At 46.4% G+C, this 18,276-nt stretch overlaps 2 protein-coding genes across 11 annotated transcripts in view; both read left to right on the top strand.

The window, feature by feature from the left end:
* Window positions 1-9,814, top strand: part of SDK2 (sidekick cell adhesion molecule 2) — a 338,404-nt gene extending 328,590 nt beyond the window's left edge. For 5 of the 10 annotated variants that reach the window (XM_081849481.1, XM_081849483.1, XM_081849479.1 and 2 more), the window contains 4 exons: window positions 922-993; window positions 1,416-1,554; window positions 1,677-1,824; window positions 7,363-9,814. In XM_081849481.1, coding sequence (XP_081705607.1) covers window positions 922-993; window positions 1,416-1,554; window positions 1,677-1,824; window positions 7,363-7,716 — 713 coding nt within the window. In that variant the 3' untranslated portion in view covers window positions 7,717-9,814. The remainder of the gene's footprint in view (window positions 1-921; window positions 994-1,415; window positions 1,555-1,676; window positions 1,825-7,362) is intronic. The other 5 variants (XM_081849488.1, XM_081849487.1, XM_081849486.1 and 2 more) reach the window with 3 other exon arrangements.
* A 3,004-nt stretch (window positions 9,815-12,818) lies between these two features.
* CDC42EP4 (CDC42 effector protein 4) overlaps window positions 12,819-18,276 on the top strand; it is a 46,255-nt gene continuing 40,797 nt past the window's right edge. Inside the window, exon 1 of the mRNA XM_081849896.1 lies at window positions 12,819-13,187. The gene's annotated coding sequence lies outside the window, so the exon portion shown is untranslated. The remainder of the gene's footprint in view (window positions 13,188-18,276) is intronic.

Here is an 18,276-nt window from a genome sequence, read left to right as displayed (position 1 = left end):
TGCAGGGAAAGAAGCTTCTGCGTCATCACGCGTGTAGCAGTTTTCAAACACATCTGCATGTGGCAAAAACCATTTTCATGCAATATGGTGCTCACAAGGGGTCCCCCGCTCCCCCCCCCCCACAACCTTGAAGAACTAAGTAGAAAAACTGATGTTTTGAATTGGCCCTTAATCTACAACCTTAGAGATATACAAAGTCATTTTTAACACGCTGGTCCAAAATATCATCTACTCTTGACTGGCAGGGGCTCTCTGAGGTCACAGGCTGGAGCATTTTAGCCCTTGTTGTCAGGAGTTGCCAGGAATTGAACCTGGGAAGTTATGCATGCAAAGCATAAGCTTTTCCACTGAGCTATTATCTCTGCCCACCTATGGTCCCACCCCAGAGGCCTTCAGAGAGGACTGGGAGGGTATGTGGCAAAGGCAGAAAGTGACTTTTGCTCTTTTGCTTGGGTGGGAAGAATGCATTTATTTCTTTATTTTAACCCTGCTCTTCAGCTGAAAAAGGCTGTCACATCAGCTTACAGTAAGATGCTCCCTGCACTCAAGCTCAGGAAAGGAAAGGCGATTGAGGAGGGAGGAAGGGTAAAACAAACACAGGCACAAGTTCTTGGCTACAAAGTTCTTACATGTGTTCATTCTGGCAGGGAGGGATGCAGCAAGCTCTTGCTAGAGGCTTCTTCTCTGGCTGATGGATGGAGCCATGGATTCCTGTTTCCATGATGTTCTTCCAGGGAGGCAAGGGGGGGGAGCCACCCAGCAGCCCTTGGTCTCCTGGCCAAAGGCCCAGGCCCAGAGGGTGCTTCCCCTCTGCTCTGCAGCCTCTCTGCAACTAACCTCTTAGAAAGCTCTTCTCAGCGCTTGAAACCAAGAGCATATGAACTGCTTCTTCAGTTCAAGCAAATTCTTAACTCACTTTAGCTCCTGTACTGTTCCCACGGAAGATCTCAAAGAGGAAGATAGTCAAGGAACAGTATGTGGATTTTCCCAGAGGTACAGTACAAGATGTGCTTAAAGTGTGTGTGTGTGTGTGTGTGTGTGTGTGTGTGTGTGTGTACACAATGTGGGAGAGTAAGCTTTGCTCCCCTAAAATTACCCTTACAGGAACACCTAATAACCTGTGCCTTTGATGTACTTGGCATAGCCTCAAAAGGCTGTACCTAGCAGTTTATAGAGGTGGAAGCTGGGCATGCCACACCACTTACTCATCCAAAGGATTTTTGTGCCCCCTTTTCATTTCCACACCATCATTTTTAAATCCTTGAATGGCACCCCCTAAATAAAGTCAGGAAGCTTGAAACAAGCCATTGAGCTTTGTTCTCTCTGGGGCGAGAATTTGGCCGCTGTCTCTTAGCCGCTAAGGAATCCTAAGATGATGACATCTTCTGTCCCCTTGGCTTCCCCCTCACCCCTAGGAAGCAACTCCAAGTCAAATGCCCTTGGCCACGGTGAGATGGTTAGCCTGGACGAGAGCAGCTTTCCTGCTCTGGAGCTGAACAACCGGCGACTGTCCGTGAAAAATTCCTTCTGCAGGAAGAACGGAATCTACACAAGGTACCAGAGGCTGTGCCCGTACAGTCGCAGAAAGGATTTGGTGTGGGGAGAGGGACCAAATTTGGGAAGGGCAGTTCTGCTCTCCTGCACTAAACACTTTCCCTTTTTGAACGGAATCTCAGAGCTTCCATGTCTCTCCCGAGGTCCCCGCCAAGACCCAGCCCCGGCTCCCTGCACTACTCAGATGAGGACGTCACCAAATACAACGACCTCATCCCAGCAGAGAGCAGCAGCCTCACGGAGAAGCCCTCGGAAATCTCTGACTCGCAGGTGAGCCAAACGGAAAGGCTGGCAGTGGAGACATTTTTGGTTGAACTAGATCGAGGAGTACTAAGGTTGTTGAGGGACTGCAGCTGCAGAGAGAATAATAATAATAATAATAATAATAATAATAATAATAATAATAATAATTTATACCCCGCACATCTGGCTGGGTTTCCCCAGCACTCTGGGCAGCTTCCAACCGAATATTAAAAACAATACAGTGTCAGACAGGTATGGAGCCCCCTCCAGCATAGACCAAGACTTACTGGAATGGTGAGAGGTTTAGAAGGGCTCCAACTTCCTGTATGTGTATGCCATACATTTAAAGCACATGGCTTACCCCAAAGAATCCTACGAAAATGTAGTTAACCCCCTCAGAGATCTACAGTTCCCCAGCCTCCTTAACAAACTACAGCTCCCAGGATTATTTGGGGAAATCGTATGCGTAGAATCCACTTTAAATATATGGTGAACACAGAGCCAGAATCACTGAGAAAACATGGGCTTTGCAAGAAGTGCGCACAGCACAAGAGATGCTGCCATGTGACAAAACAACATTGTCAGGTCGCTTTGTCCACAGGAGGCCCCTGTACAAGATCTTTCACTTCACGGAGCTGTCAGAAATGGCAAGATTCTGATTACATTTGCTGCTAGAAGTAGCATGGGTTCCAGATCAGAAACAGTTTCTCAGAAAAATGGGGGGAAAGGGACCGGGGGAGGTGGAGAAATGAGTTCTAAGAAAGCTAGGTGGGACACAGAAAATTTGCTAGAGTGGGTCCCATGTACACTAGGATTTACAATGGACCAACAAAAACCAGCCTTTTCTTTTTCTGGTGCCAATCATCGGAAAAACAAGCGGCAAGGATGGTTTTCTTCTCCTTCCTTGTTTTTGCAAACTTGATAGCTGTTGGGCTGGGATCCACCACAGTTATTTCCAACCACAGGGCTCTACCCCAGGCCTTGAAAAGATATTAGAGTTTCCCATTTCAAGAGCTGGCAGCTGCCACACTTGTGTGCGTGGTGGTGATACCAAATCCAAATTAAAAGATGCAATTTATTTCTCTATGACAGTGACACAGGTGGGTGGGAAGGGGACATTGCGGGGGGGGTTCAGAGAGGGCAGTTAAAAGAATTTATGGGCCACAAACAAATGCAAGTCAGGCTCCTATCTTGAGATTTACATGGGGGGTTGTTGTCCTGTCAGTGGGGTGAAGTAGGAGCACCCTATTAAAAAGGTTTTGCTTGTTTTTTAAAGCCTGCTGTTTCCACAATACCCAGGCCTTTACCAGTGTGCTCTGCTTACCCTCTTCTCTTCAAGTTTGTGACTGTGAGTCCTGGAGGAGTTTTGCAAAGCAGGAAGGAAAGTACAGTGGTACCTCGGGTTACATACGCTTCAGGTTACAGACTCCGCTAACCCAGAAATACAGTGGTACCTCGGGTTAAGTACTTAATTCGGAGCACGATTTCTGTTCTCATCCTGAAGCAAAGTACTTAACCTGAAGCACTATTTCTGGGTTATCGGAGTCTGTAAACTGAAGTGTATGTAACCTGAAGTGTATGTAACCTGAGGTACCACTGTAGTTAAAGTTAGCTAAAGTGGTGCTTCAGGTTAATAACAGTTTCAGGTTAAGAATGGACCTCCAGAACGAATTAAGTACATAACCAGAGGTACCACTGTATGCCCCCCCCCCCCCTTGACAAAGTGCAGAGTGAATTCTCTGAGCAAAGAAACTACCCATGTCCTCAGTCCTGGTTGATTCAACTTACTAGACAGCCAACCTGCCTGAGGCAAATCTGGTGTCTGATCCCTCTACCTCCTTCTGGAGAATGAGGTGGTGATCAGAGGCACCAGCTGGGTACTAGTAAGGGAGAAGCAGGCAGACATCTGCCCCCCAAAAGTCAGGACTGGGACACATTCAGCTTGTTTCAGCCAGGCCTTTCTTCCCCTTGCCCTGTTGCCAATAGCAACAGGCACTAGCAGTTTTGAGGCTGACAGGAGTTGGCAACCCTGCCAGGCTATAACAAAATGGCTCCTTTGTCCTCTCCTTAGAAACAGAAGCCTGGCCAAGTGGCCGGGGCACCCTTGGTGCAATTAGGCAGGTGGAGGAATTGCTGCCATGGCGATGTGTCCACGCCGCTAATACAGCTAGGTGCAAATTTCTCCAGGACTGATCATAGGCCCCTGACATAAGAGGGCTTGAGGCATGGTTTGTACCCAGCCAGTGCCCAACAGAAGGCTGCAGAACAGCTGGGTGTTCTGTAGCTCTGTCAGCGGCCATTGCAAACAGTTGCTCCTCAGAGCTGTCATGCTGGGCACTCAGATTTCCACAATGCTGCCATGTACCATATGTCCAGCCCAGCAAAGGATTTCATTAATATCTGAGATTTGTAGCTGGACTCGCAGGCAGCTCTTCCAGCAGTCGTAACGAAAGATTCAGGGGTGCCTGGAGGAGCTGCTTTAAAATCGGGCTGTTTCCCAGCAAACGAAAGTCGCCTCTTAACCCAGAGTAAATGTGTTGATGTGAATGAAGATCCTGGCATTCTGTGGTATTGCAAATGCTGCATGATGTTGGAGGGGGTAGTCAATGAGGCCCTGGGATATCTGGGTTTCCCAAAGCATCCCACTGTATCACAGGTGGCAAACCTTCCAGATTTTGGTACTCTACGTCCCATCTGCCCCAGCTGGCATGTGAATAATGAGATAATGGGAGTTGTAGGCCAGGAACATCTGGAATTCACCATCCCTGCCTGATATACAAGGTGACTGTGAATTGGAATTCACCTATTTTGTCCAAGTGTGATCCTAAAGTTAAGCATATATGAAACTTGGGTTTACAGAACATGTAAAAGAGTAGAGAGGTGGGGCATCTGAGGCCTAGATGTGCTCAGAGACCTAGTTTTCATCCTTTCTGTGTATGCATCTGGCCTTGCTGTTTTATATTGTACCCTTCCTGTCTCTGAAACAATGATCCATCATACTTCTCCTGCCGTCCCCCCACTTCGGAGATCCATAACACACAGCTTTCATTTCCCTCACATGGGCCTAGTGGAGCCCCCTTCCTTTCTCTCAGCAACTTCCTCCACCTCGTGGGTCCCCCCTTCCTCCACCATCATCCCTTGAACCGGTGGAATGAGTACTTCTGAGGAACAGCTAAGAGCTGAACTGAGCCGAAAGCTGCCACTTGATCTCTTCCCTGGCTAGGCTGTGGATTCTCATGAATGGTCTCTATTGTGCTTCGGCAAATGGAGAAGCTGAATTCAATTAGGGAGAGCAGAGGGAGAGTTGAAGGGAGGAAAATGAGCCAAGTCTGCCCTGTCCTGGCCAGTTCCCCCCCCCCACCTCCTTCCCTCTACAATTTTTTTTTTAACCAGATGTTCCCATAGATGGAATACTTGGTTACTGGCCGATTACTTTTGGAAGTAGAAAAAGAACGTGTTGCTATAGTGGCTTGAGTTGCTGCACTAGGGATTTTAAAGCCCACCATAATTTCAGGAGTTCCTGAAATCTTAAATTGTCAAGCAAAGGGCATGTAAACCTCTCATTTATTTATTTTTAATGATGAAACTTTCCCATTATATGAGTGATGTGAGCTGTAAATGCTGTGTAAAGGAAGTCTTAAAAGTGGAGCATGAGGATGAAGAAAGAACCAAGAAACTAACTGCAGGTTATCCTCGTGATTTGACTCATTTCAGCCTCTAAGACTGGCAGTAGAGTTACCGTATGTATCACAGGTGGCAAACCTTCCAGATGTTGGCATCACCAAACTCGGCCCTCCAGCTGTTTTGGAATTACAACTCCCATCATCCCTAGCTAACAGGACCAGTGGTCAGGGATGATGGGAATTGTAGTCCCAAAGGGCTGAGTTTGGGGGTGCCTGCTGTAAAGAATACGGCTGCCATGATGCTCTCCTAAATTGATTTGCATCATTACTTATCTCCTGTTAAAAGAAATAAGCTAGAGATTGCCCTTTTCGTTGGGCCAGTTCTTCCTTACTGTTCCTGCTTCTCTCATCTCTTCCACTCCTCCCCACTTTTTCCGCTGTCCTCACATTGATCCACAGCCTGTTTATATTGCAGATAATCCTAAAACATGGAACAATGATTATATCCCCCTCATTTCTGGGAAAGAGAAAGCAGAAAGCAAAAAAGGCAGTTTCCTCTTAGTACTGTAACCAAATGACAGAACGCAATGTGTTCATTTAGGATAGTCAGCTTAATCAAAATTGTTTGCAAATTAATCGCACGCAGCCCTATAATCAGTTAAAACAAGATGAATTTCATCTTTCCTAAATTTAATTGTCAATAACTTTTAGATATGTTGAGGGAAGTATACTGGCAATCTAATTTAAAAGGAGCTGCCCCTCATTAGAAGGAAAGTCTGTCTCTCATATTTCCCTTTTCATTCCCCATTAAGGTAACGTTGCAGCTAATATAACAAAAAAGGAAACAACTGTGCCTTTCATGCACAGCACCGGGTATAGGGCGGCATACTACTACTAATGATAATAATATTAGTAATAATCATAGTGTTGATGAATCCCTGCTGTTTGAGACCAAAAAAAATGCTGAGGAGAGAGAGTGGATTGCATCAGGTAACCATCTTCTCTGGCTGTGTTTGCTTATGGAACTAGAAATCTTCCATATATATCATAATCCACTAAAATACTGTGAGGCTTCCCACTGGGAAAACCAGTTGCTAGTCTATGTAGATGGGCCCTTGGGTAGGGTTACCAGATGTCCCCGGATTTGCAAATCTGTCCCCAGACAAATTCTGTCTCCAGAATGTCCCCAGATTTGCAAATCTGTCCCCTGGAAACGTGGCAACGGCAGCCTCAGCAGCCCGGAGCCAGCCTGGTACTGCAGTTGGCTCTGGCTGGCTTCAGGAGCTGCTCGCTGCTGTGGCATCCGCCGTTTTTCCTCACTGGAAGTCCCCATATTATGTGGTTTGTTCCACTGCCAAAGGGGAACTGGGGACGTCTGGCGCTGCCGATCTCCTGCCCCCTTCCCCCTTTGTTTTGACTGATTGAGGGAGGCTCGGGAGTTGAGGGCGGCCGGCCGTTGCCCAGTTTTTAAAAAACTCGACGCATTTATGTTTCACAGGAAAGAAGGGTTTTGTACCTTGCCTGGCAGAGAAACCGCGCGCCTTGCGTCCCTCATGGGCAACGGTCACCCATGGCTCCCAAGCCTCCCCCAGTCTGTCAAAACAAAAGGGAAAGGGGGCAGGAGATCAGGGAAGGATTGGGAGTCATGGGTGGGCAGTGCACCATTGCCCAGATTTTTAAAAACTCTGCACATTTATGTTTCACAGGGTGCGAAAGAAGGGCTTTGCACCTTTATACAATATGCATGTGTGCTTGGGCCCAGGGTCTTTTGCCTCACCATCCCCACTACTGACTCCCTGTTGCTACCCAGCCTCAAAAAAAAAAAAAAAAAAAAAAAAAAGGGTCCCCGGTTTCATTGAAAAAAATCTGGTAACCATACCCTTGGGTGTAATCCGACGGATCTCTTCTAATGCTCCTCTTCTCTTTCCCTTTCCCTCCACAGGGAAGTGACAGTGAGTACGAAGTGGATCAGAACCAACAGAAAGCCCATTCTTTCGTCAACCATTATATCAGCGACCCAACTTATTACAACTCATGGAGGCGCCAGCAAAAGGGCATCTCCCGGGCTCAGGCCTACAGTTATACAGAGAGTGACTCCGGAGACCCTGACCACTGCCCAATGTCCAACAGCACCAGCACCCAACAGGGCAGCCTCTTCCGACCCAAACCCAGTAGGACTCCAACCCCACAAACCCCAGTCAACCCTCCCAGCCAGCAGAGCACCCTTTACCGACCCCCCAGTAGCCTTGCCCCAGGGTCCAGAGCCCCTATTGCTGGGTTTTCTTCTTTTGTTTGACATTTCTAAAAGAGAGAAGAAAAAAGAGAAGAAAATATGGATAAAGAAGAACAAAATAATGGATATAATAATAATAACAATAATGAAGAACATTTCGGGTCCAGAATTATTATTATTTTCAGAGGCAATGAGAAGATCATGTGGGAGACAATCAGTCATAGTTGAGTTTGGAATCATTGACTGCTGCTGCTTCTAGTATTGCACAGTGCTCTTCAAAGGAACTACCTGTTTGCAAACATACACCTGGAGCAGGACAGGAGATGTGCCTGTTTTCAGGCCTAGAGTTGAAGGAAGGAAGAAAGGCAACAGGGTAAAAGATTGGGAGCCCCAAAGCTAAGACAATGTTTGGTGTTGCAGACCACCTTCTTGCAGATCAACGTTCTAGGCAGGCAAAGAAGTAGGGAATTGATGTTTTTCAGAATAGTCTCTCTGGGTTTGATTTTGATTTTTGATTTTTGTTCACCAACCAAAGCTCGGAGGGGAACGGGTTAGGGCTCCACAAGCTGTAAATATGAGCCACTTGGACTGCTGCAGCCAGTGCTCCAAGGAGCTCAATGGCAGCACCTAGTAGCGTGCTGTCCATAGGAACATGTTCTCAGTAACTAGCAACTGGCCAATGAGAGAGAGGCAGACTCAAGAAGACCCTCCCACTGCGATGTCATGATGGTTCTTTGGGGGAGCGGCAACAAATGCCGAAGAGGAATCCCAGTCTCTGAAGCTACCTTGAATGGACTATAGAGGATTAGGCTGGGCGACCACCACCTATGTTCAGACCAGCTTTGCCTCCACTTTGCTCTTCCACTCACCTCTGGAACAGAAGTTAGCCGAGCTGAAAAGCACTGACCAGAGACAGTGTGGTTTCTTTTTATGCATTTTGGTTTGAGGATAGGAGAGTACGTTTGAGAATCCTTGGGTGGAAGTTGTAAAATTCAAAGGAATCAATGCATTGTCACTTGGCAGGAAAGAGATGCTGTCCGTATCAGCTCAGTGGAAAGCGCTCTCCCCCTGGCTTTGTCGGAGAGCTGAGCACCTGCAGCCAAACCAAGCCACGAGGCAGAATCCATCCCACATGGTTGGATAGTCTCTCAGCGCCCTGATTTCTTCTCAGTTCCCCTTTTTCCCCATTCACTTCATTGGACAGGGAGAGGGCAAGGGGGAAGCCCCCATCCAATCTAAGTGCAATTTGAGGGGGCGTTCAGGGAAAAGGAGATAAACTTGATATAATATAAATGCTGCACAGCCCCTTGGTACTGGCTTTAGAATGGACAACCTCAAGAGGCTGAACTGATGCCTCATTGCAGCGTTTTCTCTCCTCCTCCTGGTATCAAAACTAAACTTGCTCCTTAGTTCCATAGAAAAGGAGAGTTTGTCCCCAATTCCCCTTTTATATAGGTTTTTTATTATTATCATTCACAGCACACAAACATTTAAGGTGGGGAGAGGGAATGGGAACAGAGTGGAGGGTATTGAGGAAGTGATGCATTGAAAGTGATTGTCTATCCCTCTCCCTGTCTCTCTTTGTTTTGCTATCTTTTCGAATTCTGTTTTAGCACAAGGGTTATGGGAGAGGCAGGTGGGAAATTATGTTTGTTTCTTTTTGGCCTAGCAGAATACACACATGCACACACACACACACACAGAGTGCCTACTGAGCCCCAAGATCTGCTGTGGCCATCTCCCCCAACCCCCACAACAGAGTTGTGGGCTAGAGCAGGGCTGGGGGTCCTGTTGCCCTCCAAATGTTGTTGGTCTACAGCTCCCCTTCGGCCTCAGGCAATATGGCCCAGTGATCGGGGATGATGGGAGTTTGAGTAGTCCATCAACACTGGAGTGCTACAGGTTCCCACTCGCCAGGATAGAGCAGACAGCAAGCTCAGGAACAGTGGCTGACCAGGTGGGGGGGAGAGGAAAAAAGAAAATATGAGCATTATGCTCTAGTTGGGTTACCTTCTTTCCTGGAAGTACTAGGGATATAGCTATTTCCATTATAACCCCTTCACCCCATGCCTTTATTTGCACATTGTTTTCAAAGCCTGGTTTACAAAGAATTGAACCTGGCACATAGGGTCCTTTTAATAAAGAATCAAAATGCAAATCATACAGTTTGTGGGGTTGTTTTGTTTGCTTGTTGTTTCTACTCTGCTTCTTACAAGAGTGATCTTGTTGTGATTTAACAGTTGATTTGTGGAGTACACTCTCTTCAGCAGGAATGGTTGCAAACCGTTGGAGCTGTCAACTAAAGGAGCAAGCCATGAAGTTGTTTGATGATTATGGTAGAAGCATCCTTGGGCTGTCGTTTGATGCCATAGGAGTCGGCGGCCTAACTTAATTCAAAAGAAGGTCAAACAAACTCATGACAGTATACTTATACCACTAATAGTATTAATGACAGGCAGATCAGCCATTCCCTGAGCTCATGTCTGCCCACCCCTGAACCTCTCTATGCTTTCTCAAAGCTTTGATTGAACAGAGCTGTACCACTTGCCATGTCCTTCCTTAGCGCATCTACCAGAGACATTGGGCTAGATGAATTTAATTTTGAACTAATTTCAATACTTGCACAGTCTCTTTCAGGACTGTGGAAAAACTAATAAAAATACAGCCTTGAGTTTTAAGCAAACCAAGGCAGTTGTCTGCTGAGAATATGAAGCAATAGCTTGGAGAGGTCTGGGATATGCATGGCTTGCAACAAGCCATATATCCATATTGATCATTACTTAATTCCCCATGACAGCTAGCAGAACAGGACCTTAAATCTGTTCTGTTTTCTGCAAGCAAATGTGTGCTTTGTTTTCATGGACGGGTATATTTAGAGAAGGCACCAGAACCAACGTATCTCAATTCCCTGTACAATTAAAAATCTAAAAGAGCTGAGAGATGATGACACCCACCAACTTTATTATCACTCATGCTTAGTACCTTGATGTTTTAATGAGATAATTTCCAGGTGGATTTCCAATATACCATAAAGAGTGTAAAGTTATTGCATGGAATCAAAGGTATCTTTCCTCAAGGTTACAACTTCTGTTGTGGAGAAATTTCAACAAACGCATTCACCATCTGTATTTTTTCATGGATAGTTTCCTAGTACCACTCTTCTGTTATCAGTCCTGTGAATATCCATTTCCCTCACAGTTAAAAGGGGTGGAGAGCATTTGTCAAGTACCAAAGGGAAGTAGCAATGCTGATGGGGCAAGGACCCATGCCATTCTGGTGACCCAACATGGTCACATAAGGATCAAGGCTAATGGAATTCAAAATCAAGAGAACAAGGTCAAAATATTTTAGCATGGCTCACTGCATATTGTAGCTCAGCAGTGGGGAATCTTCAGTCTGTGGGCCCAATTAGGCCATGCCCACTTGCCCTACACTTGACATCATACATAATGTCAGGTGTGGGGCCGGTAAAGACTTAGCTGGACCAAAATAGCTCAGGCGGTAGAGCAGCAAACTCTTGATCTCAGTGTTGCGGGTTCAAGCCCCACATTGGGCAAAAGATTCCTGCATTGCGGGGGGGGGGTCTAGATGACCCTTCTACGAAAAGGGGCATTACAAGTTTGATAGTACAGTGGTTCCCTGCTCCAATATGTTCCTGTGAAGACAGGAACGTATTGACCAAACAATGTACAAAACTCCTTATCAAAGTGTGTGAGAGCATCCTTCAGTCAATGCACCTTAGCCACAAAATGTGCATACCACTGAGAGTCTTCTTTTAGAGATTGGTGGTTAACTACAGGGCCAGATGAGTACATCCATTTGGTCCACTGCCAAAGAGGAGTGAGCTGGAGTTGTTGCTGAGAGTACTCCGACTACTAAGCAACTGTAACTGTATGTCAGTATCAGCTTGTAGTGCAGAATCACTTGAGCGTGGGAAAACTTCCTTTTTAATGTCTTTGTAGTTAAGTTTTTAGTGGCTGGAGATAAAGAAAAAATGAATGTCAGGCAACTTCTGAAGGGTCAAATGCCTCCAGTTCAAGCCTGAGATCTTGGCAGCTGTGAAATCAGAGAGTAACTACACTGACAGTCATGACTGTGGCCAAGCAGGCCATTATATTTTGGGGAAAGATGAAGGAGAAGTCAGAGAGAGCAGGGATGAGGTACCTGTGGCCCTCTGGATGCCATTGGATTTAAACTCCCATCACAATAAGAAAGCAAGTAGAGACATGCTGGATGAGACTAAAGGCCTATCTTGCTAAGTATCCTGTTCTCACAGTGGCCGTAGTCAACCAGGGGTCACATTAGCTTGGGCTGATGAGAGCTGGAAACCAATGGCATCTGGAGTGTGGCAGTTCCCCCCTCCTCTGCCACAGATGATGCTGCACCTCTGTGTGTGAGAACAGACACAAGTGTGCATGGGTGTAACCGCTGCCCCACCGTTAAATCAAGTAAGTAAATAAAAATACTTAATGAAAAGTAGAAATAATCAGAATATTTGAAATTGAAATGCTCAATGAGGTTACTTGTACCGTGGAGCAGTCATTCAGTATCTAAGGCAATGGTGGCCAAACTCGGCCCTCTGATGTTTTTGGACTACAACTCCCATCATCCCTAGCTAACAGGACCAGTCAAGGATGATGGGAATTGTAGTCCCAAAACAGCTGGAGGGCCAAGTTTGGCCACAACTGCCTAGAAACCTGCTATAACATAAGTTTGAGAACTAAAGTACCACTGTATATAGAAATGAGCAAACCAGTGATATTTTAGGGAGCAGGCAGGGCCCATGTCTTACGTCATAGGAGCCTACACAACACAAAACACTGTTGCTGTTTGTAGGTTTTATTTTATTTGTTTTTTTATCTTATATTTGGGAAATGTACATCCAGGGGTTTTTTTCCCTTTAAATTTTTGGGGGGGCCCCAAGAGAGTGGGGCCCTAAGCTATAGCTTGTTTAGCTTAAACGTAAATCTGGCACTGCGAGTCATGGCTTGATCTCTACAGCAGAGGTTCCCCAATTCCTTGGAGCACCGGTGGTCATCCACGAGCTTTCTGCTGCTCTTGGTCCTCGAAAGAGCAGCAGCAACAGCTCCCTCCTAAGAAGCTTGGGCTTCGTTGAGGCGGGAGAGGGGAGCTTCTCGTCCGGCCTCCCTCCTCAGCTGCTACCAGTGCAACCCCCCTTAGCTCCTTCGGGGCCTTTCAGCTGCAATAGCCACAAGAGGCAGGGAGCTAGCGAGCTCGTCGAGAAGGACGCCACTTTCTGGCAGCCTTTCCCGCGCTTTCTCCTCCATGTTTGCGTCTGCGTGCCAAGGGTCTTTTCCAGTCACGGCGCGCCAGGCGAGCGCTTGCTTGGTCCGGGCTGCTTTCCCTTTCCCGCCCTCCCTCAACTGCTGCCGAGCCCCTCTTAATGCCTTCCAAGTTTCCTTTGCCCCCCACCCCTCCACTGAAATACTTCCGCGCCCTCCCCGTTTGAAGCAGAAGTCTCTTGTTTTCCTTCAACAGCCATCCTGGACGGCTGGCATCGTCGAGGCCACCAGGTAAGGTCAAAGCCAGGCTGCGGATCCGCGAGCTTTGCTTGCAAGAAGCTGCCGAGCCGAGGCTGCGACTTTCTGCACCTCTACCATTAGTTTTGGCGGGCGGGATTGCTTGTGAGTAAATAGGCAGGGGGAGGTTTGGAGAGAAAGGGTGAAGGGGCAGAACAGGAAATGAGGGATTTGGGTCATCTGTGGAAAGCTTTGAGCACAAGCCTTGTCAGCCTATTCCCTCCCAGCCCTCCTTAAACAGATGACTTGCTTTTTGCAACCAATCCTACCTACACACACAAATCCCTCAGTAAATTCCCTCAATTTCTTGTTCCATGCGTCCAGTGCCCATTTTATGTATAAGCTAAACAAGCTATAGCTTAGGGCCCCGCTCTCTTGGGGCCCCCCAAAAAAATTAAAGGAAAAAAACACTTGATGTACATTTCCAAAATAAAAGATCAAACCTACCTACAGCAACAGTGTTTTGCGTTGTGTAGGTTCCTATGATGTAAGTAATGGGCCCCGCCTGCTAGCCTGCTCCCTAAAATATTCAATACAAAAAACAGCAACAATTTGTTGTTGACAAAGGACAGCTGGACATATAAAGCATTACCTTCAGTAGCTTAGGGCCTCATCAAACCTAAATCCGGCCCTGCATGTATCCATTGCATTATATATGTGTGTGTGTGTGTGTATTTTGTTGCATCTTTTATTTTTTATCTATTGTATTACAATTTGAATTCAGTTTTAATTCAAAATGTAATAAAAGGCAATTGAAAATCATACAGCATCTAGCACAGTGCATTGAAATTTTCTACAAAAGGCAGAAAAACCATTAAGTGGTCCCTTCAGAGTCCCAGCAATTTTCAAGTGATCCATTAGGTGGTTTTGTGGAGTAGTTTAGGAACCCCTGTTCTAGAAGGTTAATGGATAGCTTTCATGTGTGAACAAGCCATCAAATACTGAACAGGTAGAACATCCGTGTTTCCTTAGACACATGGGGTTTCAATGAAATCAATCCATACATTCATACACAGAAATCATGTGCATGTGTGAACCAGCCCATATGAGAGTTTTCTCTGACATAGTCTTGTTCGGTTATACTTTGTGAGCAGCAGAAGTTGCCCTCTTGATAATTCCACACACACTCAGATGGGAAACTCAGGAAATAAGTTCCCAGAAATAGAAGTGAAAACTCATCTGCTTACTCAAGCAATGTGTGGAGAAAGCCCAACTCAGCTGGCTGTCTTGTATTTTCACTTGTGTAGCCCTCCATCTTCTTCCTACTGGTGTAAAAAAGGTCTATATTAATAAAGCTAATTCCATACATTATAGGGCACAGCCCTCTATTCTAATATCTGCCCCATCATTAAGCACCAGCATTATTAGCAAGAGGTTATTGAGAGGGGAAAGTGGCCAGCTGGCACCCTGCAGACTAGGATTTAATTAACCATTTATGTGAGGATGGGGCCTCTTGCTTGGATAATGTGGCTGCTCACTCGAAAGGGATTAACTCAGAGCCAGGGAATAGGTAATAAAGGCTTCTCTTGAGCAGCTGCCTTGGTGACTGGTAATTTAATTGGCGAGTCTGAAACCCATTAAAGAGAGGAGCATTGAAAAGCAGGGCGGAAGGGTCAGGGACACTCTGTCCTTGGGAAAGGGTCAAAGCCAAGGGAAGAACTTGACCTGCTCTAAGGGAGGAAGTTCCCAGAGCTAGAAATGAAGATTTAAGAAGGGTGTGTTTGACTGTAGGTGAAGAAACAGCACGGAAGTTGTCGGCAGTGGGGTCAAGAAGATGCTTGCAGGTAGTGGTAACTGGTGCCCATTGGGACTTGTAGGGTGAAAGCTGAAGATGCCCACAGTAGGTAGAGCCAGAGCCAAAAACAGGCACAGCCAACTAATTCTATTTTTGCCCCCACCACCCTCCTTGCTGAGTTCTACAGCAGCAACATTGAGACTGAGAAGCAAAAAGTGCCGGTTAGTGCAGACTGCTTGTAGGACCTAGTTTAGGCAATCCTATCCAGCTGTGTTGATGTGTTTCAATCTTAGTGTTTTTTATATTTATTATAAACTGCTTAGTTTATAATTGAGCAATATGTAAATTGTGCTACGTAAGCAAGTAAATTTTGCCTTAATAGAGACCAGCCTCCCTTGCTTTTGCAGGTACTGCAGGTTTTGGTGGAAGCTCTCCTCTACTTCACCCCACCCACTTAACATCATTCCTCTCCCACCTGTGGCTCGGCTCCTGTGTTAAAGTGGCCCCTTTCTTTCCTGGTTGCCTTAGTTAAGCCCTGTTACATGGAAGCCAAAGCAGATGCAAAACACAAGTGAGCAGCTGCGGTTCTTAATAAAGGGAGAGTGCTGGTTGAGCATCTGTTGATGTTCACAGTGGGGAGCAGAGATTTCTCAAAGCCTTTTTGCCTGTGTCTTGGCCATACTGGGCATTATAGGAGAAGTGGAGAACACTCTTCCCTCCAGTTTTTGTTGGACTCGACCTTCCATCAGCCCCAGCTCCAATGGTCAGGGTCAGGATGATGGAGAAATGTTGTGCAAAAACTTATAGAGGGCCACAGGTTCCCCAGCCCTGTGGGTGTTGTCAATTCTCTTCTTCCCTCAAGTATTTTTCTTACAACGTTTCTCCAGTGTTTCTCCTTATTGCTTTTAAACTGCTTGAAACCATTTTCCTGCCAGCTGCCATTTTATTACCTTTTTAGTATTGTTTTGTAGCATTTTAAATAGAAATTCAGTATGCCCAAAGACTTCAGTGTATATTGGGGTGGGGGGACCATGTACATATGTGAACACATGCAAAACAGTAGTTCAGCTATAATTTCTGGTGTATTAATACCATATGGCGCGCACACACCCACACACCCACCCACACACACACGGCTTGCTTGTGAAGGAGTGGCCCTTTTGCGATTCAAAACCCCACAGACATTTGCATGGTGGATAAACATGCACATCTACCCCAATTTGCATTTCACAGAATCATAGAGTCGGAAGGGAAACTGAGGATCATCTAATCCAGGGGTAGTCAACCTTTTTATACCTACTGACCACTTTCTTGATGGTAAAATTTCCTTACCGCCCGCCAGTGCTCAATGGAAGGAAGGTTCAGCTTGTGCTGTAGTAATAATAATAATAATAATAATAATAAATTTTATTTATATCCCGCCCTCCCCAGCCGAAGCCGGGCTCAGGGCGGCTAACAACACTAAAACAGTACAACATTATAAACCCCCTACTGCCCACCTAGAATTCTAAAATGCCCACTAGTGGGCGGTGGGGACCAGGTTGACAACGCCATATCTATTCCAACCCCCTGCAATGCAGGAATAGGCAGCTCTCCCAACCGGGGATTGAACCTGCACCCTTGGCATTATCAGCACCACGCTCTAACCAACTGAGCTATCCACATGTCCCACTTCAATTCTAGACCACCATAAGGGAATTGTACTCTTAAGTGGTTTTCCACCCCGCTCCCCAATGGAGGAGGTATCTGTGAGAATGAAACAGAGACCAGCTTTTGAAACAAAGAGTCATACATGTGCCACAGACCATGCCTTACTGTGGATGGGAAGCAGGGCTGTGGAGGAATGCTAATGCCCACAGCGCTCTGGTTCATGCCATAAATAGTAAATGTGTCAGACAGAGTCATAGGTATTGATGCTTCAGTTTTTCTTGTGTTACGGAGCTTAGCAAATGGAATTAGATTGCGGGGCCTTTCTTCCTGATCCTGCTAGGAAACACACACACACACACACACACACACACACACACACAGACCCTTTCCTTCAACATACACACATCCCAGATGCTGGGTGGAAGATTTTGTTGCCTGCTGCTGCTGCTCCAACCCCAAGGATTAACCTCCATAGGAAGAGCTTGGAATGGGGGAGGGGGAAAGGATGGAGGAGGAAAGGCAATTCTGAGCCCACCAGGAGGCCATGCAAAGCCTTCCCCTCCCCCCCCCCCACAGCGGCAGTGCTAAGCATCTTCTGTCTCCATGGCAACATATCTGTGGCTAGCTGCCCATTAGGTTACTTGGCTGTGGGCTTATTTTGCAATATATTATTTTTTTTATCCCTCCTCCATTTGCTTGGAGATTTATGCTCTTTCCCAGCTTTTAGAAACAGGATTTCAGTTCTCCCCTCTCCACCCCCCCTTTTTTTAGCCCACATTTTTTGTACTGACACATATGGAGAGCACATGTTTTCCCAAAGCCACAGCTCTCTGTTTGAGATGGGAAGGCGGATAGAACAAACCTCCCAGCCTTCATGGGGAAAAGTTGCTGATGCGGTGGCAAATGTTTGAGAGTCAGCTCTCTCTCTCTCTCTCTCTCTCTCTCTCTCTCACACACACACACACACACACCCATGCTGTTGGGAATATGGCATTCAAAATGGAGGCCACAAGAATGTGAGGAAGAGCTCAAGGGGTAACGTGCTAAATTAGAGAGATGAAGCAACAGAGAAATTGAAAACTGGTGGAGAAAGGCAAGGCAAGCTTGAGTACATCAGCAGAGGGGGCAAGAGCACATTTCTACAAGGCATGCTAAATGACCACTGCTTTAATTGATTCACAGCCATGAACCACAAGGTCTCCTTCAGTGTCTTTTTTCTCTCGATGACTTGTATTCATGAAAGCATTGGTTTGCTTATATGCAATGCCAATTGCAGTCCAAAATGGTCTGTGCCTGCAACTGTTTTGGGACAGACATTCTGCTATGTTTCAAAGCAGTGCATGGCCCATAAAGGTAAAGGTAAAGGACCCCTGACAGTTAAGTCCAGTCGTGAACGACTCTGGGGTTGCAGCACTCATCTCGCTTTACTGGCCGAGGGAGCCAGCGTTTGTCCGCAGACAGGTTTTCCGGGTCATGTGGCCAGCATGACTAAGCCGCTTCTGGTGAAACCAGAGCAGCGCACGGAAACACTGGGAGCCAGTGTGGTGTAGTGGTTGATTCATAATCTGGTGAACTGGGTTCGCATCCCCACTCCTCCACATGCAGCTGCTGGGTAACCTTGAGCTAGTCACACTTCTCTGAAGTCTCTCAGCCTCACTCACCTCACAGAGTGTTTGTTGTGGGGGAGGAAGGGAAATG

The sequence above is a fragment of the Podarcis erhardii genome (assembly GCF_964252035.2).
Source record: "Podarcis erhardii genome assembly, chromosome: 2".
In the NCBI taxonomy this organism is placed as follows: domain Eukaryota; kingdom Metazoa; phylum Chordata; class Lepidosauria; order Squamata; family Lacertidae; genus Podarcis; species Podarcis erhardii.
Note: the sequence above shows the minus strand (reverse complement) of the source record. Positions and strands in the feature narration are given on the sequence as shown.